At 41.7% G+C, this 26,109-nt stretch overlaps 3 protein-coding genes across 4 annotated transcripts in view; 2 read left to right on the top strand and 1 right to left on the bottom strand.

Moving 5' to 3' along the window:
- Naa20 (N-alpha-acetyltransferase 20, NatB catalytic subunit) overlaps nt 1-6,157 on the top strand; it is a 14,859-nt gene extending 8,702 nt beyond the window's left edge. For both annotated transcript variants that reach the window (XM_021662278.2, XM_021662277.2), the window contains exons 4-6: nt 234-369; nt 5,109-5,254; nt 5,632-6,157. In XM_021662278.2, the coding sequence (XP_021517953.1) occupies nt 234-369; nt 5,109-5,254; nt 5,632-5,717 (368 nt within the window). In that variant the 3' untranslated portion in view covers nt 5,718-6,157. The remainder of the gene's footprint in view (nt 1-233; nt 370-5,108; nt 5,255-5,631) is intronic.
- Nucleotides 5,577-25,921, bottom strand: Crnkl1 (crooked neck pre-mRNA splicing factor 1). Its single transcript, XM_060383133.1, has 14 exons — nt 25,755-25,921; nt 23,769-23,921; nt 22,654-22,745; nt 21,734-21,892; nt 20,973-21,139; nt 18,625-18,803; nt 17,316-17,486; nt 15,613-15,804; nt 13,847-13,906; nt 12,933-13,013; nt 10,910-11,149; nt 9,928-10,029; nt 9,284-9,532; nt 5,577-8,237 (listed from the first exon to the last, which is right to left on the bottom strand). The coding sequence occupies exons 1-14, from the start codon at nt 25,803-25,805 to the stop codon at nt 8,061-8,063; spliced, it is 2,073 nt and encodes a 690-aa protein (XP_060239116.1). The 5' UTR covers nt 25,806-25,921; the 3' UTR covers nt 5,577-8,060.
- Nucleotides 25,922-25,949: 28 nt separating this feature from the next.
- Nucleotides 25,950-26,109, top strand: part of Cfap61 (cilia and flagella associated protein 61) — a 252,439-nt gene continuing 252,279 nt past the window's right edge. The window contains exon 1 of the mRNA XM_060383256.1: nt 25,950-26,035. The gene's annotated coding sequence lies outside the window, so the exon portion shown is untranslated. The remainder of the gene's footprint in view (nt 26,036-26,109) is intronic.

Raw genomic sequence — 26,109 nt, 5'->3', positions numbered from 1 at the left:
TGATCCACCTGCCTCTGTTTCCCTGAGTGCTGGGACTAAAGGTGTGCGCTCCCATGCCTGGCTCATTTTTAAATTTAAGTCTGACTTTAGAAGTAGGTATAGAGTAGAGTTTCAAATTGAAGCATTAATTTTTGGTACATTTTTATTTTAAAAGAAACTGATAGCAAAGTATTTATGCATTTATATACAAATTGCTGTTTGAATTACTGATGCAATTTTTTTGTTGTTGGCAGTTATGGGAAAAGCAGAAGGCTCAGTAGCTAGGGAGGAGTGGCACGGACATGTCACAGCTTTGTCTGTCGCCCCTGAATTCCGCCGTCTTGGGTTGGCTGCTAAACTTATGGAGTTACTAGAAGAAATTTCAGAAAGGTGAGAGCCCATTTTTCAAATACACCAAGTGGTTTATGAACCCTGCTTTTTCTTTTATTATTGAGTATCTGAAAGGTTTTCTTTTTTGTGAAAGTGAAGAACTGTCAGGCGTTAGACTTGAAGGAATTTCATTTTCAGCTTGTAATAGTTCCTACAATTCTGCCAAATTCCTAGTGTTACCATTGCTGCTCCTTTGCCATTGAGGAAAATTAATGTAGTGTGTGTGACTGGCCATAAATACTTGAGTAGCTAACTGGCTGGGATCAAAGACCGACCTTCAAGAAAGGTCCCTGGTGTTCTTGGCACTATGGCAGATGGTTCTAGGTCCAAAGTAGATAAGTTTGTTTCTGTCCTAACAGTGTCCATGAATAGACAAGTTCTAAGTCCTTTATTTTTATTTTTATCTGTGGCCATGTACTAATGAAGGGGGGAGCACTCTTTGAGCACTGAGTGACTTAAACCTGAAAGCATCAACACAACCCATTTCCATTGGTTTCCATGTAAGTACTAGTTTAATCACAGCAAAGGTCAGAAGCCCACTTCATAAAAATTCTGTCATCAAAAGGGAATGTGTAGTAATAGAGTTTGGATGTTTTCCCTGGAGATATAAACTAGCCTGTGGTCAGGGCCAAGCATGGTTGTGCATGCCTTTAATCCCATCCCCAGGGAGGCAGAGAGATCTCTTGAGTCTGAGACCAGCCTAGTCTACATAGTGAATGCCAGCTCAACCATGGCTTCATAGGAGATCGTGTCTTTAAAAACAAAAATATCCTGTGGCCCCTCTGAGATTGAGACAGGTAACTGCCGATAATGTGGCTTTGAAGAGACTGGTTATGTCATCACTCACTGTAAGATTGAGAAAAAGCAACATAGTGATGTAAGAGAAGGCTTCTTCCCCCATTCTCTAGAAGGGGCAGCAGATTGCTGTGTTTGGTATTTGTCAAATTGCTGGGTTTTTTTTTTCCTCTGCCTAAAAAAAAAAAAATGGTATGAAAGGGGACAGTTGCAGATCTAAAAAAACTTATTTCTGGTTTTTGTTTGTTTTGTGTGTGTGTTTAATTTTTTTTTTTTTTTTGAGACTGGGTTTTCTATGTAGTTCTGGGTGTCCTAGAACTCACTATGTAAACCAAACTCCTAGCGATCTGTCTGCCTTGCCTCCAGAGTGCCAGGATTAAAGGTGTGCATCATCATGCCCAGCAAAGAAATAGTTTTTACATGAAAAAAAAAAAAGTCTGTGGTTTTTGAAGTTCTCTCTGAAGCCTGGCAGAAGTGGTGCACACCTCTGATCTTAGCAATTGGGAGGCAGAAGCAGGCAAATCTCTTGAGTTAAAGACCAGCCTGGTCTACAGAGATTTTTCAGGACAGCCAGGGCTATGCAGACAAAATAAAAACCCATAAAGTTCTCCCTGGACTAATTATAAGAAGGAAGAAAATTTTGGGGAGGATAGGATGTATATTTATTAATGACATTGTGTGAAAGACAGGCAAAGGGGAAACTGTTCTAACCTTGAACATAATGTATTCTGTTTGGGTAATTATTAACCTCTCTTCCCTTCCAGTTTCTGAGGCTTCATTGTTTTGTGTGAACACGCATATATATTATATTCATGTCTTTTTTAGATGCACATTAAAATAAATATAATTGATACAGGAGTAAAAAATAATAAAAAATTAAGTGGCTATGAGTGAATAATGACTACAGTGAAAAGACAGATGGAGCTCAGTAGTCAAGTACAAGTCCCTGAGTTCCATCCTTAGCAGCGTCAAAAGGAAAAACAAATGCATATTCTAATAGGAACTATATAAGGTTATACAGATTGAAAATATCAAATTATCTTGAAATTATAACCAAAGATAAGTTGATTCTTTTCATACTAATAATATTTACATTGTAGTTGAATAGTCACTACTACCAGTAATGGGCCACTGCATACAGATAAACAACTTTTTGGGAAGATGGCTTGATGCAAGCTGAGGACCTGCATTCAGATCCCCAGAACTCATGTAAAAAGCTGGACATGAGCCAGGCAATGATGGCTCATGCCTTCAATCCAAGCAAGGTATCCAGAAGGAAGTTCAAAGCCAGCCTGGTCTATATAGAGTGACAGCCCAGCTACACAGAGAAACTCTGTCTTGAACATCCCTCACCCCCACCAAAAAAAAAAAAAAAAAGTTGGACATGGTAACATGCCTTTTGGCTCAGTTGTTCTTAAAACAAGATGGGAGATAGAGACAATCCCACAAGGCAGGAAGACAAAGACCCACAGTTGTCCTCTGACCTCTACATGCACACCCTGGTGTGCTTACATTCTACACAAATATGCATGTTCAGCAAGGATTTTTAATGGACAATGTTATATACCCTGGAAACTGGACAAATGGTTAATGAGAGCTGAATGTCTTCTTTGTAAAAACTGTCAGGTGGCAATCAACTTAAGGTACAGAACATCCAAGGCAGCTGCAGCAGCGTACCATCTGCCGCACAGCAATCTGTCAGTTTAAAAGTCATTCTTAGCATGAAGACAGGGCAAAATGAAGTAGTTTACAAGTTAACCCCACCTTAGATGTAGCTAGACTTTTTCTACAAAAGCTGTGTCAGACTTTCAGGCCAGGTGTGGTGGCTCACACCTATGATCCTAGCATTCAGGAGGATTGTTGTGAAACTAAGTCTGGAAAAAAAAAAAAAAGAAACTAAGTCTGGGCTATCCCCAGTAATAAGTACAGTCAGTTTTACATAAGCAAAACCAGTCTTTAGGCTGAGATTTCATTGATAAGTAAGGAAGGAAATCTGAGGAAATGTCAGAGTGCACAAGTTGCAAAAAAGCTGTTGGTAAATAGCTTCAGTGAGTTAAAAGAATGATATACTAGGAGCCGGGGTGTTTGAAGAACAACTGTTACTCATTAGGTGCGGTTTATATCGTAGCAGTCTAGAGGATAGAAGTTAGGAGAGCATCCTGAAGAAGAGTCTCTACGAAACTGTGTAGAATGTTTAATGGTAATTTGCATCCAAGGACAAGGATGTGCAGTCAGCCCCTCTTTCTAATTTACTGGAAATTATACAGCAAAGCCAAGTAAGAAAAAATGGAAGAGGATTGAGGGGCAATGAAATTGCTGTCACAGATAGAAAACAAGTACTTAGGATGAAATAAAAACAATGGATTTTAATATTCAAAACAGCAAAACCTTGCAAGAGTATTCTTAACGTTTATAAAACTTTATGGGGAGACATTAAAGTGACCGACCTAAATAGAAACTAGCTAAAACTACATTGGCTGAGCATAGAGCCAATGTAATTATACCCAGAGTCTTATTGGAGGGTTAATATAGAACACAAAGGAAAAAAAACCAGCAACAATAGGCTAGTGCTGGAGCAGCTGTGACAGTAGAGGACTAGAACATGAGAAATGTATCTAAGAGTAGATGCATCTTGGCATACTTGAGGCTGTATTAGAGATCAGTAAAGATGGTAGGAAAAGTGGATGACCAAATGTTTCCCTGATTACTACTTTACTACACATAAATTCCAGCTTTATTGAAAACATGGATGTGAGCTGGATGCAGTGGAGCATGCCTATAATCCCAGCACTCAGGGAAGCAGAGGCAGATCTCTGAATTCAAGGCCAGTCTTGTCTACAGAGTGAGTTCCACAACAGCCAAGGCTATGCAAAGAAACCCTGTCCCAAAAAAGCATGGATGAGGAAGTTACTTTGAGTACAATATGGAAAGTGCCTCCATGATGTCAGTGTAGGGAATTTCTTAAGCAGACTGGCAACAGTGCTTATCATACAGGGAAGTCTCATTGCTCTATGTTTACTAAGTGGAGCAACGTTGCTCCCCTAAATATAAGGAACACAATGGATGCTTGTAGAAAAACACAAGATAGCCACTGGGAAAAAACCTGAAAGGTCATTAAGTGCTGTACCATTTAGAGAAATCTTAATGGTCAGTTGACATAATCATCTCATTAGTAATTAGAAATACAAATTAATGTTGTATCAAGATACTACATCATCTCATATACTAGGAATAAACAGGTTAGAAGTTAATCAAGCTGATGATATATCTATCCTTCTTTAGCTACTGTATCATGGGATGCTCAACAAAAGTATCCATAGAAACATCCTTTGTAATAGATACGGAAATATTTCTAGAAGACCATGGGCAAGTTGTATATTTATACAATGAATGGCTAAACAAAATGAAGATAATAGCCACAGCAACTCAGGAGGGATAATTACTGAGATCACTCACAAAACTGTGATTATGTTTATCTCACAATCAAAATGAAACAGCAGTAGCTGGCAAACAAGGAGAAAATAGCCTGGACACAAAATAAGAATGTGGAGACCTTCAAAAGGAGGACATATTACTGACCAAAGGAAGTCTGGCTCTCACCAGGATCCTAAAGCAGCTATACTTGGGTCATTCTTCTGTACTAAAACAAAACAAAAAAACCCCTAAAAAGTAAAAATTGTTATAAAAGATGTCAGCTGCGAGGTTGTTACTACCATGCCTAAGTAGTCAAAAACTCAGATAACAAATATTAATTATGCCATTTTGTAGCTCAGGCCAACCTTGAACCCACAGTTCTCCTGAGTCAGTCCAAAGCTCTAGGACTATGGACATGAGCCTCTCTGTCTGACACTAGTATTTTTAAAGATGTATACCAGTGATTGCCTAGAGTTCTTAACAGTTTTAACATTTCCTTTTTCTTCTCTTCTCTTTTCTTTTTTTTAAAGAAAAGGTGGATTTTTTGTTGATCTCTTCGTCAGAGTATCCAATCATGTTGCAGTCAACATGTACAAGCAGTTGGGTTACAGTGTCTACAGGACAGTCATAGAGTACTACTCAGCCAGCAATGGGGAGCCTGATGAGGATGCCTACGGTAAGCTTCCGGCTTCAAGAGATGGTCAAAGTAGTTATTTCCCCTGACAGGCCTAATAAAGTTAATACATGCAAAAGAATCACATATGAGCTTAATAGTAGTTAACTTAGAGTAACCAAACCAGTGGTTAATTTCTATAAATTATCTTTTCATGACACAGATGTGTTCTTTTACGAAAAGAGAACATTACGTTAGTTGACTCCTAGGGTGGGATTTGGTTAGCACTTGGCGTACTTACGGTGGGAATCTCATAAGTATATTACACTTAGATAGGATTGCAGAGAGGGCACAAACCTGATGGGAACTCAACCCATACACCCAATTTGATTTTAAGACGTTTAATATTGGTTGCTTACATTAATCTTTGCTCTCAACAGATATGAGGAAAGCACTCTCCAGGGACACTGAGAAGAAATCCATCATACCATTACCTCATCCTGTGAGGCCCGAGGACATTGAATAACCATAGGCAGTGGTTCTTAGGCAGGTGTTCCAGTTAGTTTGTGGACATAATATTTTCATAGGATGATCTTGGAGCTCTATTAGGAGGAAAGTAATCATTTAGGTCTTAAAGACTTCATGAAAATACAGGCTATAAACTTCAAATCTCATCGTTCAATGAGCAATAGCATACATGTTCAAACTGTTTGCCATAGTAAAATTCAATCAAGGCAGCTACGTCAGAAGGACGTGTTCCACTAGCATGGTTGACAGTGTGCAGTACATGCCAAGGAAAGACCCCCTCCATCTTCCTCCTAAATCCTGTGCCTGAGAACCACTGCTGCACATATATAAATATATATACATATTTTATTTTGTATTGAACTATTAATTGAAGCTTTAAAAGCATATATGAAATGTATAAATCTGAGATGTATAGTAAAAGACATTGTTGACTATGAATGTTTTCTGAAAGTCTGTTGTCTTTTAATCAGAATTATGGAGGGCTGTTGTTTAGGATGAGGTACCTCTCTGTTTTGACTTTTATATAAAACATTTTAAAATGTACATCTGAAATCATCTCTGACTGGCATACACAGGCTTCCTTCTTAAGGTGTGAAATCCTCCCATGTTTCCTACTACTGGTCCCACACGTTCTCTAACAACATTCAATCCTGCCTTCAAAGGGGAAACAGACTCTAACTACAAATTAAATCACGGACTTGTACTGAAAAAGATATTCAGGCAGTAAAGAAGTAATCAAAAAAAGCCCACATAAAATGACCATTAAAATGTGTGTTGGGGTTCAGTTTTGTGTTTGAGAGTAAGCTCTTGCTATGTTGCCTAGGCTGGCCTTGAACTCTGCCTCTAGTAATCCTCCATTCTGCCCACAAGTGGTAGGTTGGGATTACAAACGTGTATACCATAGCACCTGAGTATAAACTTTTTACTTTAGAAAGGTCTTATTTGGGGATATTAAGGTTGGACAGAATGAATTGTTTCTTCTAGGAAGAATAATGTATGCTTGAAGTCTGTCACATTGGCACACGCTTTTTATGAGTGGACTTTAAGAGCAGTCACTTTTGTCTTAATGTTGCTTAAAAGCAGCACAAAGAGCAGCTCTAGGAAGACTGCTTAGTTACAGAACAGCATTCTGAACTGCTTTCACCTCCATCTTGAATCTGCTCAAGATTCAAAGGGTTTGGTGACAGACCCGCTCCTTGACTAGCACCCTCAGTACTCAGTGCAGACTCAGGCCTGAGTCTGGTGCTGGTCCGGTGGCTGAAAGGATCTATTGTTTTCCTAGTATTACTGTTTTCAAACCTACCTTATTTTCAAGACCCAATTTAGTAATATTTTTATTCCATTGGATATACTTACAGTTAATGATCAGATGTTTATTAATGGTTCTTATAGGTAGAAACCAATTTTGAATAAAAACAGTTCTAGGCACTGGGTGAACAAAGAGACTATGAATTACAGAATAAATAACAGTGCCTCCAAGCCTAGGTAAATGCTGTTTTATAATGTGAGCAGAATACCAACAAGTACGATACTGTGCTACTTTCAGCATCATCACTGAGCACACAAGTCACTGTGGGTCTTCTGGACACCTGCTGTTTATGACAACTGTTTAAAAACATCAGTTGTTAGGAGTTCACACATTCCACAGCATGCTGGGAAATGCATATTCTCTAGGTAGATAGAACTGCAGAATTCACAAGGCCTCGGAAACTGGCAGTTGTGCTGTCATAAATGGAAGGCTCCAAGGACTCTTAGTCACTACATATTACTTTGGGATATTTAGAGATTACACTAGCCCAAGCCCATTTAATTCTATAAGGAGTGGGCACAATGCTTTAAAAAAAAGGGATAGGGTGGAAACAAGATTAACACTACCACATCCCTTTTCTAAGGAAATCAAAATGAGGTGCCATGAAACTATCACGTGTTCGACTGAGGAAACAAATATACAACCACCACATCGTAGTACTAGAACTGGACTCGTTTGGGTGTTTTTAAAGAGACAGAAGAAAGTGACAGGCTTCAGATGCATGCATACCATCACAACAGACCTGTTCCTGAAGGATGGATCTTGCACACTTTATGAGTTAAATCTTCATTTCCACCTTACATAGGTGCTAAGCATATTAATTCCATCTAATAAAGACAATATGAGCAAATTCTAGGACTCAGATAACAAATTTGTTAAAAAATTTTTTCTTTACTTAACACCCATAGCGTTTTAAAAAATAATGCAAAAGGTAGCTGTCAAAGATGCCAAACAACTCCTTACTGGTAAGAATACAAAACATCCAGAAGTCAAAGTTCTAAACTATTCATTTATAAAAAGCAATTGCAACATTTAAAAAGATGAGGGTTCACTCTCATCAATGTCCTTATCTGGATCCTGTTCGGCAGCTTCTCTTTCTTGTTGCTGTTTCTTCCATAGCTTGGCCATTGCCAGAAGCTTGAGGTTAGGCTGGTTGGCAGCATCCTCTGGAAAGATGTAGTCATAGTATTCTTCCCATCCAGCATCAGACTGCAGAAATAAATAAATCAATTAAAAGCTGAGTAGATACACAGCTGGAGCATGCTTTATTCAGAAGGCAGAGTAAAGAATGTCTGGGAAACCTACAAGTCAAATCCAGCTGTTTACAAAGCAACCTCAAACCCTGCTGCAGAAGGAAAAAAAGGCTGGACCTAAGTGACTAAGCAGCCACTGTAATGATGCTACTACACCATATTAGCTCACCAAGAATGAAGGATCAAGAGGAAGAAACTACGCACAGCACCTCCATCTACCTTGCATTTGAGTGTTAGGGGCTGGAGAGGTGGCTCCACTGTTTAGAGCACTTGTTCAGAGGACCCGTGTTAGGTTTTCAGCACCTGCATGGTGGCTTACAACCATTCAGTAACTCCAGTTCTAAAGAATGCAACGCCGCCTTCTGACCTGAGAGGGCACCAGGCATGCATGTGGTACCCATGCAGACAAATCACTCTTTTTAAACTTTGTGTTTAACTTAATGTTCAGCAGCAGAGTCTACATATCCTTGTATTATTTGGACTCCTAGCTCTCTTCTCATTCCCAGGTGAGCATGGATTTCACTTCTAAATACTGTCCTAAAATGCAGGCACTCGTCTCCTACCTTCCACCCCCCCAGGTCCTGGGCTTACAAAAACAACCAACAGATCATCTTCAACCTGAGACCTCCAAGGCCACCTGTATGAGATGCCAGCAATCTCATCATGTACACGTCTTCAGTGGTTCCCAAGTTTCCTGAAGATTGTTCCTCTCTAAAAGGTGAACCTTCCCCACCCCCATGCCGACTTCTCACTCCAAATACCATGTTTCATGTAACTCCTAGACTCCACCTTTGCTCAGACGGCTTTGCCTCCATCACTGCCCCATTTTCTAGCACTGGTTGTTTTCCTAGGATCCAGACTACAAGTGGGCTTCTTACATTCAGGCTGCCTACTTCTGCTTTTAAGGATGATCAAATACTACTTCAAAGCACACACTTCAAAGGCAGATGCATTCCTACTCCTTTGACATGAGATGAACAATCCCTGGTACTGAGCCCTTACCCCATCGTCGGCCTGGACCTTTCTTCTCTTCTTGACTTTTTCTGGCATGAGTTTGTCTACTCTCTCCTTGTCTGATACTGTTCCAAATTCATCTTCAAAACCTCGCCAGGATTCCAGCAACATAAGCCTCTCTTCTTTTTCTTCACAGTTTCTCATGGTTTTGTTGGCTTCTTCATATATCTGTCTGCATTTAGCCACACTTCCTTCTTTCCCTGAAGACAACTCAAACTGAGCAAAACTGATCCATACCTTTAGAAAATTAAGAAAACCAAATTAACCCAGAAGACAGTAACAGTGATTATAGCGTTAACTTACGAGTTCATGCCATCTATGATGTATCCATTCACAGCATGCTGTAAACTAATACACTAAACATGTGCCTCAGTTTCAGTACTGGAGCAGTCTCTTGCTTTAAGGTGTCTGACATAGTTTTCAAATCCTGAAAAAAATTTAACTTCTTTAAACCTGTGATTCTCAAGAGATTCATATACAGCAGAAACAAGGACCTGGGATAAGCTTAATGTTCTTAAATCCTGACAACAGATTTTAAGAACAAGAAAGACATTTAAAACAATTTTGTCTAAAAAAAAAAAAACCCAAAAACTGTTGTGCAAAATAAAACAGATTGACCAAGTACAGGATACCTTGACATGCTGTGTTCGCTGAAGCAATTGTCGGTAAAGATTTCGTGTTCTTTCAGTTTCTTCCTGCTCAATCTCAAAATCAATATATGATTTCCAAAGCACCTAAGAAAATAGGTCAATCTTAGCACCAAGAACGTCACATACCTCTATAGTTCAGCCATCCTGACTTACATCCAGGAACAAAGACTTTCACTCTACAATTAGACCGCATGTGGATTTAGATGCTTGCCAAAACATGATTAGATTTTTAGACAGAAAAAAAGGCTTTGGATTCAGTTTTACATTTTCTTTTCAGATGTTCAACACAACCAAAACTTGTCAAGAATTCCAGGTACTTTCATGATCCTGTCACATCCTATCCCCAATGCCAATTTCCTGTTACCAATTTCCTGAGTTCAAAGAACATAACTGCCCAATAGTCACAAGGACAGGACATGGACACTGGAGCTGGCACTCTAGTAAGGAACTGAAGCCACAGGTGAGCTTTAGCAGTACCGGAAGCTCTGCCCCAATGCAGGGTCGAGTTAGTACAAGATTGCCTAGGACAGTTCTGTTCTGTGGCTTCTGTGAGATTCCAGTCGGCCTTAGCTCTGTTTCAGTGCTGCCTGTGGCTTAACTACTGAGGCAGGCCAGGGCTCCAGGCCACTGCAGTAGAATCTAGGAAGATAATGTTTCAGGCAAAAGTATGCTGAGGGCAGAGGTACGTAGCCTCCACCCCTATTTTCCTGTGTTCCAGATGGGGGAGCCTACAGCTGTTTCCTTACCCAGCCTTCCTCCTCATACCTTTTACCCTTCCTTCCCTGTCAGCTGTGCAGGAGCTTCTGCTGACAATCCCCTGGCCTACTTTCCTAGTCTACAAACAGAAGAATCCTAATTGGAGTAGAAAAGACTATAGGTTAGCTGAATCATCTTTTACTTTTAGATGGTTAGCTAGGGGGAACATGTGAGGAATATCTCGATATATTCAACTTGGAATCCTCACCTCTGGCATGTCCAAGCGTGGCTGGCTGATGGCTAATTCATAGATTGCCCGAGCTCTCTCGATATCACCAAGGATTGTCTCTAATTCTGCAAACTTGATCCATGAGGTACAATTTTCTGGTCCAAATTCCAAGAACTTTTCATAAAGCTTCCGGCATCTGTCAAATTCTCGAAGCTGCAGTTCCAGTTCTATGTAACCTTTGAATAACTTGTTCTTTGGACATTTGCCTATGGAAGTCCCCTGGAGAATAAAACGCCCCAAGAGTATTGTTATACTTAGGGCTCAACTTCTGTAAACCACTGTCCTGGACCTTATCCTCTGCTGGAGCCAGCAGTCTGTTCTGTTGCTATGCTATCATACTGTCCACTTGCTCAGCAGATACTTATCTGACACTGGGGCCTGTGGTCACAGGGGCCTGGTCAACCACAGGTATATTGCAGAATTACACAACTATCGGACTTTAACTCCTCAGAATCCCCTAGAAAATAATGAATGTTAAATGTACAAACCTTTAAATAAAAGATAATTAAGCCTGACTTACTACACACAGGAAGCAAATAGTTTATCTGAAGAAAAATTCCATGTATACACAGTATTTTATCCTCCTGACAAATTAGGAGGAAGGTACGTTCAGACTACTAATTCCAGACTACTAATATGGAGAAGGATCTAGTAACTAGTAGCTAGACATTTCCAATATTTAAATAAAATGTTTATAATTTAAGCATTATCACTTATTGTTTCTTTAAGCACTGCTTTCCTTTTTTTTTTTTTTTTTTTTTTTTGAGACAGGGTTTCTCTGTGTAACAGCTCTGTAGACCAGTAGACCAAGGCTGGTCTCAAACTCAGAGCTCTACCTGCCTCTGTCCCCACCCCCACCCTGAGTGTTGAGATTAAAGGCATGTATTACCATGCCAGGCTGTTACTGTTTTTTTAAAACAAAGTTTCTCTGTGTAGGTCTGGTTATCCTAGAATTCACTCTGTAGACCAGGCTAGCCTCAAACCCAGAAACCTGCCTGCCTGCCTCTGCATCCCAAATGCACAGTACACAGATAAAGGCATGACCCCACCCCCAGCTTAAGCACTGTTTTTGTTTGTATCTCTTGACAATTTTTTGTTTAAAGATCTATTTATTTTATGTATATGAATGCTCTGTTTTCACATGCAAGACGAGGGAATCAGATTCCATTACAGATGGTTGTGAGCCACCATACTGTTGCTGGAAATTGAACTCATACCTCTGGAAGAGCAGTTAATGCTCTTAACCACTAAGCCATCTCTTCAGCCTCCATCTCTTGACAATTTCATACACATATCTTGATTGTATCCACCACCAAGGCTCCTCTCCCACTCTTCCAACATGTACTATCCACTTTCATGTGACACTGAGTCCAGATAGTTTTGGCTGCATGAGCTATGCTCCTGAAGAAAAATCACTGCTTCCCCTACCAGCAGCCATCAGATGTCAATAGCTCCTCAGCTAGAGGTGGAGTCTCATAAGCTGCCCCCCCCGACCCTCCTACCGCCAGCTTTAATGTGAGAGTGCAGGCCACTATGCTGCCCTGAGTTTGAGTGTAACAGCCATGCCATCTCCAGAAGACATTGACAAGATTCCTCCCCACCACGCTGTTCCTACATTTTCCACCTCTTCTTCCTCAGTGGTCCCTGAGCCTTGCAGGGAGGTAGAAAGGGGTTATATTTACATCCCACTTAAAATGAGCACTCAGTAGTCACCTATTCTCAAAGCACTGCCTATGAGTTTTCTAGCATGTTCCAGGCTTTAAATGGCACATTTCTGTTGCTGGTCCCTCCTTTCTTCTTCTTCTTCCCCCCCCCCACTTTTTTTTTTTTTGAGACAAGGTCTTGCTATGTAATCCAAGCAAGGCCAGCTTACTGGTGTGTGCCAATGTACCTTGCTTGGTTGCTTTTTTTTTTTCTCACTAGGAACCGTACGAACTGTAAGCATGAAGATCGTAACCTCCTTAAAAACTTAATGAAACACGCCCATCCTTTCTGTACTTACCAAAGCTCTCCTGGCAAAAGGCAGGTTTTTCTGTCTTATTTCAAACTGTGCATAATATAACCACATTTTGGCAAATGTGAACTACAAAACACAAGCACAAAATGATCTAGTTTAAGAAGGTCATTTAAATTAAATTTATATTAACCAAAGGACACTGATAAAATTTCAGAGGGAGGAGGGATGTATTTTGTTTTCAAGCAAAGATTGCATTTGTCAACAAAAAAATATACCATGAAGCTGGTGAAATGGCTCAGTAAATGATGGTACCAGCTGTCAAGCATGACCCTGTGTTTAAGCTCCAGGACCCACATGGTGGAAAGAATCAATTTCCCCAGGCTGTCTTTTGACTTCCACGTGCACACTACGGCACATGCACAGCCCTCCCCCCATAAATAAAAATGCAATAAAAATTTATATACACACCTACAATGACCTATACAGGTAACTGTATATATATTCCATGACATGGTAGCTTCTACTTAGAATGTTTTATGGGCTGCTTAAAAATTGGTAAACATCCTATTTCTAAGAACCCAACTCAGTCAAAGAACTTTTTGTTTCTCATGATGGGAAATGTGGTAGAGGCAACATTTTAACATCTCCAAAGGCACCATGTTTTCAACCACAAAAGCATGCTCTCAGTTATCAAAAGATGCATTTGGAATCTCTCATGTACGTGCTCTGTCTTCTTTCTTCCATTCTGTCTTTCTCAATTACCTGCCCTCCCCTGGATTTCTACACTGGTATCTGACTTGTCACAGCACAACTATTCTCTGAACTACACAGTAGGGGTTTCCTCAGACAAAGACTGCTTATCTTGTTTATGATTCTCTCATGCCACTCACTCAAAAAATTTTAGTTGATACATATTATCTTACAAGTAATGAAACAGGATTTTGATCCAGCAAGTGTACCTTTTTGTGAGGAATTAGTTCCAAAGACGCTTGATATACCTGTCTTGTCCTCTCAGGATCCTGCATTAAGATGATGAAAACCAACAAGCAAATAATGTTAATAGCTATTTTACCAATTAATTTCATGCCTACTAGTAGAAACAGACCATTTCTTAAGATGCTTTTTTAAAAAATTTATTTTATTTATGATCAAAAAATAGCAACTACTTTTGATGATTAAACTTTTATCTAAGAGTAACAGCATGGCCAACAAAGCTTGAATGAGTCTTTGTAGAAAGGCCTTAGCCTGACAGTAGAAGGAAAGATGTTAGTCTCAGAACAACAGAGCATAGTCTTTATCTTTAACTTACACATAACCTATTTCTGCAAATGCCACCTGATTTTTACCAAAAGCAAAAACATAGAATCTGGCCATGATCCTTATCTGTGACAAAATGAACTATTAGGAAACTAGATGTAATTAAACTGATTCACTGGTCCTTGTTTCAGTTTGTTTGTTTGGTTTGTTTTGGAGACAGGGCTTCTCTGTATAGACTGAGCTGCCCTGTAGACCAGGCTGGCCTCAAACTCAAAGATCTGCCTCTTCTGCCTTCCCTGAGTGCTGGGATTACAGGCATGTGCCACCACGCCAGGCACTGTTTCAACTTTTAAATGCTATCTATCTTACTGTGTCTCAAGGTTTGTTTTTTTTTTTTTTAAATGGCACCATGCCTTAAGAGGCACAGTTTAAATGATATACATCAGTGGACAGAGTCCTAAAGGAATTTAAAACTATTTGTCTCAAAGATTTTAACTATCAGTTACTATCCACAGCAGGCCAAGCTGTTGGGGGTTGGTCTGATGCTTGTATTTTGATGCTAATTGCTGACCTTGGAGCTCTGGTTACTGCCAGGATAAACTTTCCTTGTTCTGTAAACCTGCCTAAGACACTATACCTGACTGGTGGGCTAAAGGCCTACCACCTGGGCAGAGTAGAATGGAGTAGGTACTGCTAAGGTTCCTGGGCTCTGGGTTTAAGAGAATCACAGGAAAGAGACAGGAAGAAAGGAGGAATACCATGATGGGGTAGCGTGGAGAAGGAGAAGGAACCATGTGGAGGAAGGACTCCAGGAATGGCGTGAAAAGGTCCAGATGAAAAACATAAGCAAGTATTTATAAGATTATGGATGGGAGGTAGCCCAGATAGAAAAGGTTAAGGTGGATGGCCTTGGATGGGGGCTGGGAGGTAGATGGTGAGGTTACTGAGATAGGGTAGGTAGGAAGACCATCTGCCTTGCCCAAGGTAAAAAGGCAATTATAAAATCTAACAGATGTCTGTGTCTTATTTGATTGTGATAGCGGGTTAAATAATACTGCTGCAATAATTATAGGGCTAATAATAAACATACATAACCCACCATTTTTTTTCTTTATTAATTACTTTATTCACTTTGTATCCTCCCTGTGGTTCTCTCCCTCCTCCTGTCCCAATCCTTCCCTTCCTCCACCCTCTGCATGCATGCCCCTCCCCAAGTCCACTGATAGGGGAGGACTTCTTTTCCTTCCTTCTGATCCTAGTCTATCAGGTCTCATCAGGAGTGGCTGCGTCATCTTCTCCTGTGGCCTGGTAATGCTGCTTCCCCCTCAGGGGGAGGTAATTAAAGAGCAGGCCAATCAGTTCATGTCAGAGACAGTCCCTGTTCCTATTACACTCACCATTTTAACTACAACAGCAAGCCGTGATTCTGCATAAGGCCATTAACGGCCCCACACAGCTCCACCCTCACCTTGGCCTCCAGCTCCTCATAGAGGGCGTAGTTGACCCAGAGGTAGATGTAGCGCTTCCAGTGTCTCTTCTCCTGAATGGGTGGCACATTGGCAATGGCTCTCTCATACACTTCCCGAACCGTGTCAGCTTCTGCGTCACTTTCCACCAAGCGTAAGTAATCAAACCATGCGTCGTAATTGTGTGGATTAGCCTAGAAAAAAAACAGCTTAATTAAAAAACAAAACAAAAAAAAAAAAGAAAACAGAACCAAGAGCTAGAGTTGAAAGGCTGTCAGAATTGTGAGACAACAAAGCTGCTATATTTTAGCAATTTTCCCCTTTAGATTTTCCCCTGCAATCTCATTTTAAAAACACCACTCCATAAAATGTAAAAAGGAACATAAAAAGCCACTGGCTAGGCAACGCACAGCAAAGCCACTTTGCTCTGCTACAGTCATGTAAGAGAACTGCTTCATTTGTTTTGTTTGTTTCTGAGACAGGGTCTCACTCCATAACCTAGGCTGGCCTTGAACTCATGACAATTATTTTGCATTGCTTCCCCAGTCCTGGGACTTACAAGCTTAAGCCCTTATCCACAACTTCCAACTTATATAAATGTAATTTTTACACATATGATTGTATACCCTTACGGTGATAATGAAATTACAATGGATATATATCAGATTCAGATTCTAAACAGGGAACCCACCTTTCAAATAACAGCAATTTATCCTGAACACATCTTACTGACCTACTGCTTCATTTAACACCAGACTTAGTCCTTTGCTAGGAGCTATTTAAATCTGACTAAGCAAAAGATACACAGAACAGTGAGAAAAAAATGCTATCTTAAACTGAAATCAAAATGGTGTATTACAAAGACAGGAATTGAACTGTCTTTCATAGATTTCTTGCTCAGGCAAAGAAAGTGTTTGGATCTACGTCTGACCCTTCCATCCTTTTCCAAAAAAATGAACTCAAAAAGATGCTACATTTCTTTTCTTTTAAAAAGATTTATTTATTATTTTATATGATATTCTTTCGGCATATGTGCCTGCACACCAGAAGAGGGCATCAGATCTCATTATATGATGGTTGTGAACCACCATGTGGTTGCTGGGAATTGAACTCAGGACCTTTGGAAGAACAGCCAGTGTTTTTTTGTTTTTTGGTTTTTTTTTAATATTTTATTTTATTATGTATACAATGTTCTATCGCATGTACACCTGCATGCCAGAAGAAGACACCAGATCTTATTACAGATGGTTATGAGCCACCATATGGTTGCTGGGAATTGAACTCAGGACCTCTGGAAGAGCAGGCAGTGCTCTTAACCTCTGAGCCATCTCTCCAGCCCCCAGCCAGTGTTCTTAACCTCTAAGCCATCTCTCCAGCTCTGCTACATTTCTTTTGAGGCACATGCTCGATACGAAGCCTAGGCTGGCTTTGAACTAACAATTTTTCTGCCTCTGTCTCCCAAGTGCTAGGATCTACATCTCTATAGCTTGCTATCAGTAAAATGTCTTTGCACGTGGGAATGGCATAGCAAATCCAAGTATGGCTTGCTCTCCTTTATCCTAACCACATTTATCCCAATTTGCCTAAAAGAGTTGTCAAGTCTATCAGACATAACGTTAAGAGAGTAGTCACGAGACCCAACTCGCTGTTATGTGTGCCAGTGTGGAGAGCTCTGGCAACACCAAGCCTCTAGAGCAGAGCCCACCTTCACTTCTTCTTCATACTGGAACCTCCGTTTGCTTACGATGATATCTTCTATGCCCCTCCGGTCACCAAACTTCTTCTCAAAGATGGTATAGTTTTTAAAGAGTTCTTGGGCTTCTTGCTTTGAAATTCTATCCAGGGCATATTTGTAGATAACTCGTACCCTTTCAAACTAAGAGCAGGTAAGAAGATTACCATCTGAAATATAATCTTATTTCAGTCACACATATCATAAATTAAAAGTTGAGGCCTCGATCAGAAAGGACTAATATTCTCTCTCTCTCTTTTAGTTCCATATTTAATAGTGTCACAAAACTGAGCTTCTATTTTCTCCTTACCCATCCTGGGTCCTTTCCCAGGCTGACAGGCAACATTTCCATGGCATACCTGCTCACATCCAGAGCCCTTGAATCTTGCCTTGGTTCCTCTCCTGTTCTTCTTTCCTTTACTGACTCCTTTTCAACAAGTGCTGCTGTTTTTAATCTCTTCACTACTGCCCTTTTTTCTCTTCTATCCTGCTGCTGACCCACCTTCATTTCTAACCAAGAACATTTAAAAGTTCTTATTGGACTCCCTGGTTTTATTACCTGCTTCCCTGGTAGGTAGTGCCAATGATCAAAACCAGAACCTCACTCGTGTTCACAGCGCTCTCCCAATGAGCTTCATCCTCAGCCCTCCCCTGGCTCCACTCTTGCAATGCACTACCCTGCCCCAGAATACTTTCAGGAATTAACCAGAAGCTCACTAAAGGATCATCCAGTCATTGTCTCTCTTAAAACCCTCTGGTCTTTGCCCCCTAGAGAGAATCTGAGCCCTCCTATTCGATTATTTTCTGTGTATACCAAGGAAGAAAGGAACTGGCTTATTTGTGAGGCAATCCATGTCCCCATTCTACACTGTTTCCTCTGGCTGATGGCACCAGTTCTCTGCCTCCCCGTCTCATCATCTCTAAGCCCTTGAATCAGGATTCCATAAATCAGTTTTTACATGGAATTCTGGGTGTCTGAGATAAGCTCACTTCAAGGTTATGCTCCATTTGCCTCAAGCCTCAGAGTCAATCCTCAATTTTCTGAGAGATGGGATGATAGACATGTGCCAAGACACCAAACTCCAGGTATTCTTATTTAAAGGCTTAATTTTCAAACTAAGCAGAATGAAGACAGCTACCCTACATAACCACTCAGCTCCAGCCTATAGCTCAGCAATACATGCATGCCGTTCCGTATAAAATTATGTTTTTGTATCTAGAAACCATTTTCTCTATGGACAAGTAAAATAAAACAGGAATAAACTAACTCATCATGACTTACCTCTTTTTGATTTTCCTCAAATTTAGCAAAGGCCACATACAGGTGTTCGTCCATATGCTCATCCCCAAAGAACTCAACTGCTCTCTCGTAGACTTTCCTCGCATGGGCAAAATAAGCATGCTTCTCTTCAAATCGAGCATACTTGATCCAGTTCTTCACAGCAGGGTGCACGAGCACAAGTGCAGGGGAGTGAAGGAAAGAGCAGGCAAGGCAACACAGTAATGGAGGCTGAGGCTGGCTCAGTGCAAGTCTGCATGCACAGCATGTAGGAAGGCTTCATGTCCAAACAACTGACCCCAAACCTTACCACCCTCCCAAATTCCAACGGTTCATAATATAACTGGAGGGGTGATGAAACCCATCCAAAGGAGACTAACCAACCCCCAGCCTGTGATGTCAGGGTTATGTTACTCATTGGCTCTGACTTCACTGCTAACTTAGTATGGTAGCAGTGGGACAAACAGAAGCCTGAAGCCAAAGAAAGCCCTCAACCCGGCTATAAGCCAGGTGATCTTCAACAACTCATCTGCCTCAGTTTTTTCATGTGTGGAAAGGGAAAAAGGGTACCAACCTCCCCTATCATTGCTTTATTAAATGAGAAAATGTTTATGAAACTTAGCACTTTCTTGGCAAAAGAATGTGGTCAATAAAGAGCACTTATTACATTAAATGCTCAGTGACAACAGTCTATACACAATGAATAAGTTTGCCACAAAAAGAAAGCTGCTATCTATCGCTAAAGTCTTCGCTTGCTATTCTTATTAACAGGGCACATTAACCTTCCTTGAAGAAGCCAATAATTTCCACAGCTAAAGTACATTCACGAAGAGCAAGGATATTAAGAGCAGCAGTCCCGAGGCTGATTTCCTAAGTGAAATACACCCACGTCACCACTTAAGACCTAGTTGAGTTACTTTTCACAAGCGCCGACAATCTTAAGTGCTTAGGGTCTCTACCACAAACCAAGTGCTGCTCCAGCCTCTACTAAATCACTATGAATGAGCAGGGACAACTGAAGATCTTAATGTCGCACAATAAGGTTCTCACACTTTCGGCAGTTCTGTAAAACCAGTAAGAACTCTGAATTACTGAATGCCAAATCACTGATCCTAAGAGGAATGTGGATGAATCTCCCACACACCATAGTTTTAAATTCTAAAACAAGCACATCCTAACTATTTTCTTGTGTGCACATGTTGTGTGCTTCGGTATAAGAGGTCAGAGGCTGACATCAGGTATCTTATTCAATTGCTCTCCACCTTAGTTTTTGTGATGGGGCGCTCACCGAGCCTGGAGCTCACCCATACAGCTAGACTGACTGGCCTAATAGCCCTCCGGCCTCCACCTCCCCAGTGCTGGGATTACAGGTATGTGCTTTTTAAATGGGTGCTAGGGATCCAAACACAGGTCTCCAGGCTTGCACACCACGCACTTTACCAACTAAGCGCTGTGCCCATATCCAATGTGGTTCTGAGCATTAAGCAACTAGCCTTAGGCTGTCCCACTATAGGTGTCAAACCCCATTCCACTGGTTTCAGAGAGGGAAGAAAGCTTCCTGTGGCACGGGCCCTTCCTGCCTTCGCACTCAGGCATCACTACATACAACTTCAATGGACTTCAGGAACTGCATGCTGAGCGACACCAAATGCTCACTGTCTGATACATGTCTACAAATGGCTGCTAAAACATAGCAATTAGTAATTTGAGGATTCCAAATAAATTTTAACAAGTGTACAATGTGCAAATAAGATGCCTGTGGGTAACTGGGATCACAGAGGTGTTTCTAACAGTGTTTTCGAAAACACCATCCTCTAGTTGTTAACACTGGCTAGCCACAGTTGGCTGTTCTGTGTCTATAGTGCTGAAACCTAAACTCAGGGTCTCAGAATAATGCTAGGCAAGTGTCCTACCAATGAGTGTACACTTAGACTTCACCACGTTTAGTTTTAATTTTTCTTATCTAGAAAGGACACAAAGGCTCAAGGAACTAAATGACTCTGGAGTAGATTACTAGCTGGAGTCACAGCTTGGTAAGCAGTGAACCTCTGGGTGACCTCCACTAGCAGTGCTAATGATCAACACAGACCTCTGGTTCTAGCAGCCAGGACTTAGTGCAAAACCTCAAAATGAACCCGCAATATCACTGAAAAGACTCAAATCATCCTGTCCATAAATTCTTATATGACCAATTTCTACCCCTACAAAAAAAAAAAAAAAACAACGTGAAAATGATGAAACTTGCCTTCCTGACCTCCAACGTCACACTAATAGCTACGTGTCCTTACGAAGTCATCTTTCTGAGAGGTAGACACCTGTGACAACCATACCAGTAATGCCTCAAAGGATATAGCGTTCATAAATGGTGCGGGCCCGCTCCACCTCTTTGTATCTCAGCTCGAAGTTGATGTAGGAGTGCCAGGCCTGCTCCTCAGGCTGCCATTCCATCCAGCGCTCAAACACCTGACGGGCTCCAGCAACGTTGCCCAACATCTCCTCCATGTATGTGTACTTGTACCTGATAGAGAATCACCCAAAGATGCCTGCTGTGGTCAAAATGACTCAGGGAAAAAAGTAAGCTTTAAATTTCCAATGCTTTGTTAAATGCAAAATTTTAAATTTTTGTTTGTTTTGGTTTTGTTTGTCAAGACAGGCTTTCTCTGTGTAGCTCTGGCTGTTCTGGAAGTTATTCTGCAGACCAGCCTGGCCTCAACCTCAGAGATCCACTCTCCCAAACACCATCTACCATGTAGTCATTATCATCGGCCAGCTGCAGCTGTCTGTTCTGTCTTCTACAGAGCCTCTGCCTCCCAAGGGCTGGGATTAAAAGCGTGCTCCAGCGCCACATGGCTGGTTTTAAGTTTTATGTTTTCAATAAAAAGTTTCTTATAAATAAAAGATTGTACTAAACATTTAAATTTTGATTACATAGCTATGGACATCAGGATTATGACTTATAGATTACGTGACATTAAAAACAGTGTATTTTAAGAAAAAGTAGAATGTAAAGTTCAATATATAAAATTATTGTAACTGCAAATAAAAGCAATACACAGGCAAGTAGTATTTTTCTAGTTCACAAAAACTGCTTTGTGAAACCGTGGCAGCTTACCAGAACTGGTTGACTCGTGGCAGAGTTGTTATGGCGCGGTCCCAGATATTTCGGGCATGGTTGACCTGGCGGTTCTTCATTTCCATTTCTGCATATTTCAGCCAGAGTGTAATATTTCGGTAGTCTACATCTAAAGCACGCTCGTATATGGATCGAGCCCTTAACAGATAAGATATGGAGAGCATCAAAGGCAGCACCTATAAGATACGCAGCAGGCACCTCAAAGTCGCTGCAACAAGGTCCTCCTATGTTGTTAGAGATCTATCATGAGCCAAGTTCACGAAAAGAGAAAAAGCAACAATGTCCTCAAGTTACTGCACAGCCTTAAAGAGAGACAAACATGCAATTACTTCATATTGTCATGAACACTACAGTCAAGGTCTGGACAGGAAGTGAACAATGTTTGGTGAAACAGGCTAAGTGGCAGGAACTCCACAACTGAGGATGTAAGGGATAGCTTCAGTTTGTTCAAAAGTCAAGGTTGGTAGAGAAGGGTGCTTGCAAGGGGTCAAGGCAGAGTGCAAACAAATGTCACAGTAAAGAGCAAAGGTATCCTCAGGGATTGGCAAGGACAAGGCCACAGAGGAGCAGGGGTATGAGGGAGAATGCAGAAAGGCTGGTCAACAGGAACTGAAGGCCAAAATTTTTATCTTGACTACGATTCCAGCAGAGCACTAAGTACCCAGAAAACAGATAAAACACTGTTTCTTTAGCTACAGGAGTGCCGGCAGCACAACCCACATAAAGAACCTCCTGCAACACTCCGCAACTGTTCCTCCCAGTGCCCTGAGGTCCCTCAGAAGAACCTTAAGGCTCTGTGGAACAGAAGCTGGAAATTCTAACACAGTAAAGTCCTGTGCTTTACTTTTCTTAGTTTCTCAAACCTGCTAGCTTACAGAATCTTTATATACAAATATTACCTTTGAATTTCCTTTAGACTCTCTTCCCATTGTGCATATTTTATCCAGTTACTAATCACAGTCCTATTTTTTCTTATGTTATCTTCAAAAGTCTGAAAGGCAAAAAAGGGGTGTATGTGGTATAGTTAAAGAGAAAATGACTTTGCCTTTTGTCTTGTAATAAAAGTTACTCATTTCAGTTTTTTTTAAAAGAGAAAGTATGGAGACTGGAGAGATGCCCCAGTGGTTAAGAGCATTGGCTGTTATTCTAGAGGACCCAGGTTCAATTCCCAGCCTCACATGGCAGCTCACAACTGTCTGTAGCTCCAGTTCCAAGGGATACAATACTCTCACATAGACATGCAGGCAACACACCAGGCAACACACCAATGCACATAAAACAAAAATAAATAAAGGCTCTATCCTATAGACTATCGATGCAGATGCTGAGACTTATGGGCAACCTTTGGGCAGAGTGCAGGGAATCTTATGAAAGAAGTGGGAAACAGTAAGATCTAGAGAGGACAGGAACTCCACAAGGAAAGCAACAGAACCAAAAATTCTGAGCACAGGGGTCTTTCCTGAGACTGATACTCCAACCAAGGACTATGCATGGAGATAACCGAAGACCCCTGCACAGATGTAGCCCATGGCAGTTCAGTATCCAAGTGGGTTCCATTGTAATAGGAACAGGGACTGTCTCTGACATGAACTGATTGGCCTGCTCTTTGATCACCTCCCCCTGAGAGGGGAGCAGCCTTACCAGGCCACAGAGGAAGACAATGCAGCCATTCCTGATGAGACCTAATTGACTAGAATCAGAAGGAAGGAAAAGAAGTCCTCCCCTATCAGTGGACTTGGGGAGGGGCATGCATGCAGAGGGTGGAGGAAGGGAGGGATTGGGACGGGAGGAGGGAGGGAACCACAGGGGGGATACAAAGTGAATGAAGTATAATTAATAAAGTGTAATTTGCAGACTTTCACATATGACTTCCATGGTATTAGTGGATTAAATAATCCCAAACATTAGCCTGAGGCCAAATCCCCTGGGCTCTCTCAGAGCTCTCTCCCAGGCCCTAGCTCCTATTATGGGTGGCGACACGGACAGATGTACACAGCACACTGAGCAGACTCACCTTCCTTTTCCGTAGCTTGTAATCATTCAATTCTTCCTCATCTGTGATCTTCTGCTGAGGAGGAGGTGGGAGGAGCTCAAGTTCTCTCTCCTTAGCTTCTCTTAAGAGCTGTTCAGCAGTTATCTGCACCTCGGCTGGCGCTTTGTTTTTCACCTTTTAAGAAAAAAAAGACATTTCTATTTGGGGTAGTGTTCTCCACACACGATGTCGTAAGCATGAAATGTTTTAAGTCTTTGAATGACATGCTCAGTCCTCCGTGAGGCAGAACAGGGTCAGGGGGGGAGGTGGTCCTGAGTTTCCAGCTAATACTGGATACCTAGTATAGGAAGTCCATGCTCAAAGTCTCAAGAGCAACAGGTGATAAAATAACAGCAACTTTTCCCTTGTAGAAGAGCAGAGTAAGCACCACTTCCTCCTCGTTATGACCTGTTTACAGAATTCCTCTACTCGCTTTCCCCGCTATCGGACAAGTTGGTTTTCCATGGCATTTTAAGCCAGCTGAAACTCGTTTACTACGTTCCCATCATTAGCCTGTAAGCTTCTAGAGCACATGGAGCTGTGCTGGGCAACGCAGTAGCTACAGTCAAGCATGCTCAAATTCAGATGGACCCCAAGTGCAAATAAATTTGCTTTTTCACTGCTGTGATAAAACATCACCAACAAAAGCAACTTGGGGAGGAAAGTTTATTGGGTTACACAACCTGATCACAGTCCATTAGGAAAGTCAGGGCAGAAACCCGGAGGCAGGAATTGATACAGAAGCCATACTCAGTCTCCTCCCCTTTTTAGACAGGATTTCTCTGTGTAGCCTTGGCTGTCCTGGAACTCGACTATAGACCAGGCTATCCTTGAACTCACAGAGATCCACCTTCCTCCGAAGTGCTGTGATTAAAGGCATTCACCACCACACCAGGCGCGCTCTCTCTCTCTCTCTCTCTCTCTCTCTCTATTTATATATATATGTGTGTTTGTTTGTTTGTTTTCCCAAGCTCAGGTTTCTCTGTGTAGCCTTGGCTATCCTGGACTTACTTTGTAGTGCAGTTCTCTCTCGAACTCAGAGATCCACCTGCATCTGCCTCCTGGTGTGCTGGGATTACAGGTGTGTGCCACTATGCCCAGATTTCAGTCTTTCTTCTACTACTCAGGACCACCTGCCCAGGTACTGCATTCCCTGACGAGGCTAGGCCAGCACATTGATTATTAATTAAGAAAATGCCTTACAGACTTGCCGATAAGCAATCTGATGGAGGAATTTTATCAACTGAGGTTCCTCTTCTAGACAACTTCAGCTTGTGTCAAGCTGACAGAAACTTAGCCAGCACACATACCCTGGCTTTTATGACTCGGAATGAGAAAAAATGGCTTCCACATTAGACTTTTATAATAATTACATGTGGAAATAAGAATTTGTCTCAAGACAAAAAGGCCACGTAGAAGAATCAGACCAGAGAAAGACTGTATGCAAAGGTTAAGTGCAAGATTTGGCACTTATTAAGCATTGGTGAAGTACCAGCCACCGTTGGAAACATAATAATTTACTATTTAACTTTAATTATGCCATTACATAGAGCCTATCCTCTCTCATCCGCTTCACTGTTCAAATTTCACACAGCCTTCAAATTTTAGCTTCCTTCACAAAGTTTACCCTCAAGTTTACTGACACCCCTCTGGTTCTTGCCCACGGCATAGTCTACGATACCTAGATACATCTATTAAGGTTGCCATTTCTCCCGTCCACCTGTTTTACACGCTCACTGTTGCCCTGAGTAAAAGTGGGAGACGCCCAGAGTAACAAAGCTAAGAGTCTGCCGAACCGGCCTATGCCTCGCATTACAAAAATACCACCTTGGAACCAAGGCTAGTTAGACGCGAGACGAGCTCGGAATGACAAGACCCCTGTCTTCTTGGACCGAGTTGCAGAGCTCGCAGTCCCGAGTCTCTGGTGCCCGGCACCGCAGCTGTGCTGGGGCCCTCGCGGTCGCCTACCTTCGCCACTTTAGGAATCCGCTGTTTTCCGGCCGCCGTGGAGGCCGCCATGTCTGCAGTCACGAAACTAACAACCCAGGCCCACGAACGGACTTCAGAAACACGCTTCAAGCCCACAGAGCCTGCTCACAACAAACTAGATCCCGGAACCGGAACCGGAACGGGAACTCTCCACGGTGACCTTTGACCGACCCACGAGTCCGACGGAGCGCCGCGTCGTTTCTGTGGCAACCGTGTGCGCGTCCTCTGTGGAGCACGGTGTTGCCGGAGTTGATGGTGAGGTGGGTAGCGCGGGCTGCAGGTCAGGGACTCGGGGCCCGGGTGGCGGGACCGCAGCCAGCTCTGTCTCGGGGAT

This window comes from Meriones unguiculatus, chromosome 4 (assembly GCF_030254825.1).
Source record: "Meriones unguiculatus strain TT.TT164.6M chromosome 4, Bangor_MerUng_6.1, whole genome shotgun sequence".
In the NCBI taxonomy this organism is placed as follows: domain Eukaryota; kingdom Metazoa; phylum Chordata; class Mammalia; order Rodentia; family Muridae; genus Meriones; species Meriones unguiculatus.
This window is presented reverse-complemented; position numbering and strand designations above follow the sequence as displayed.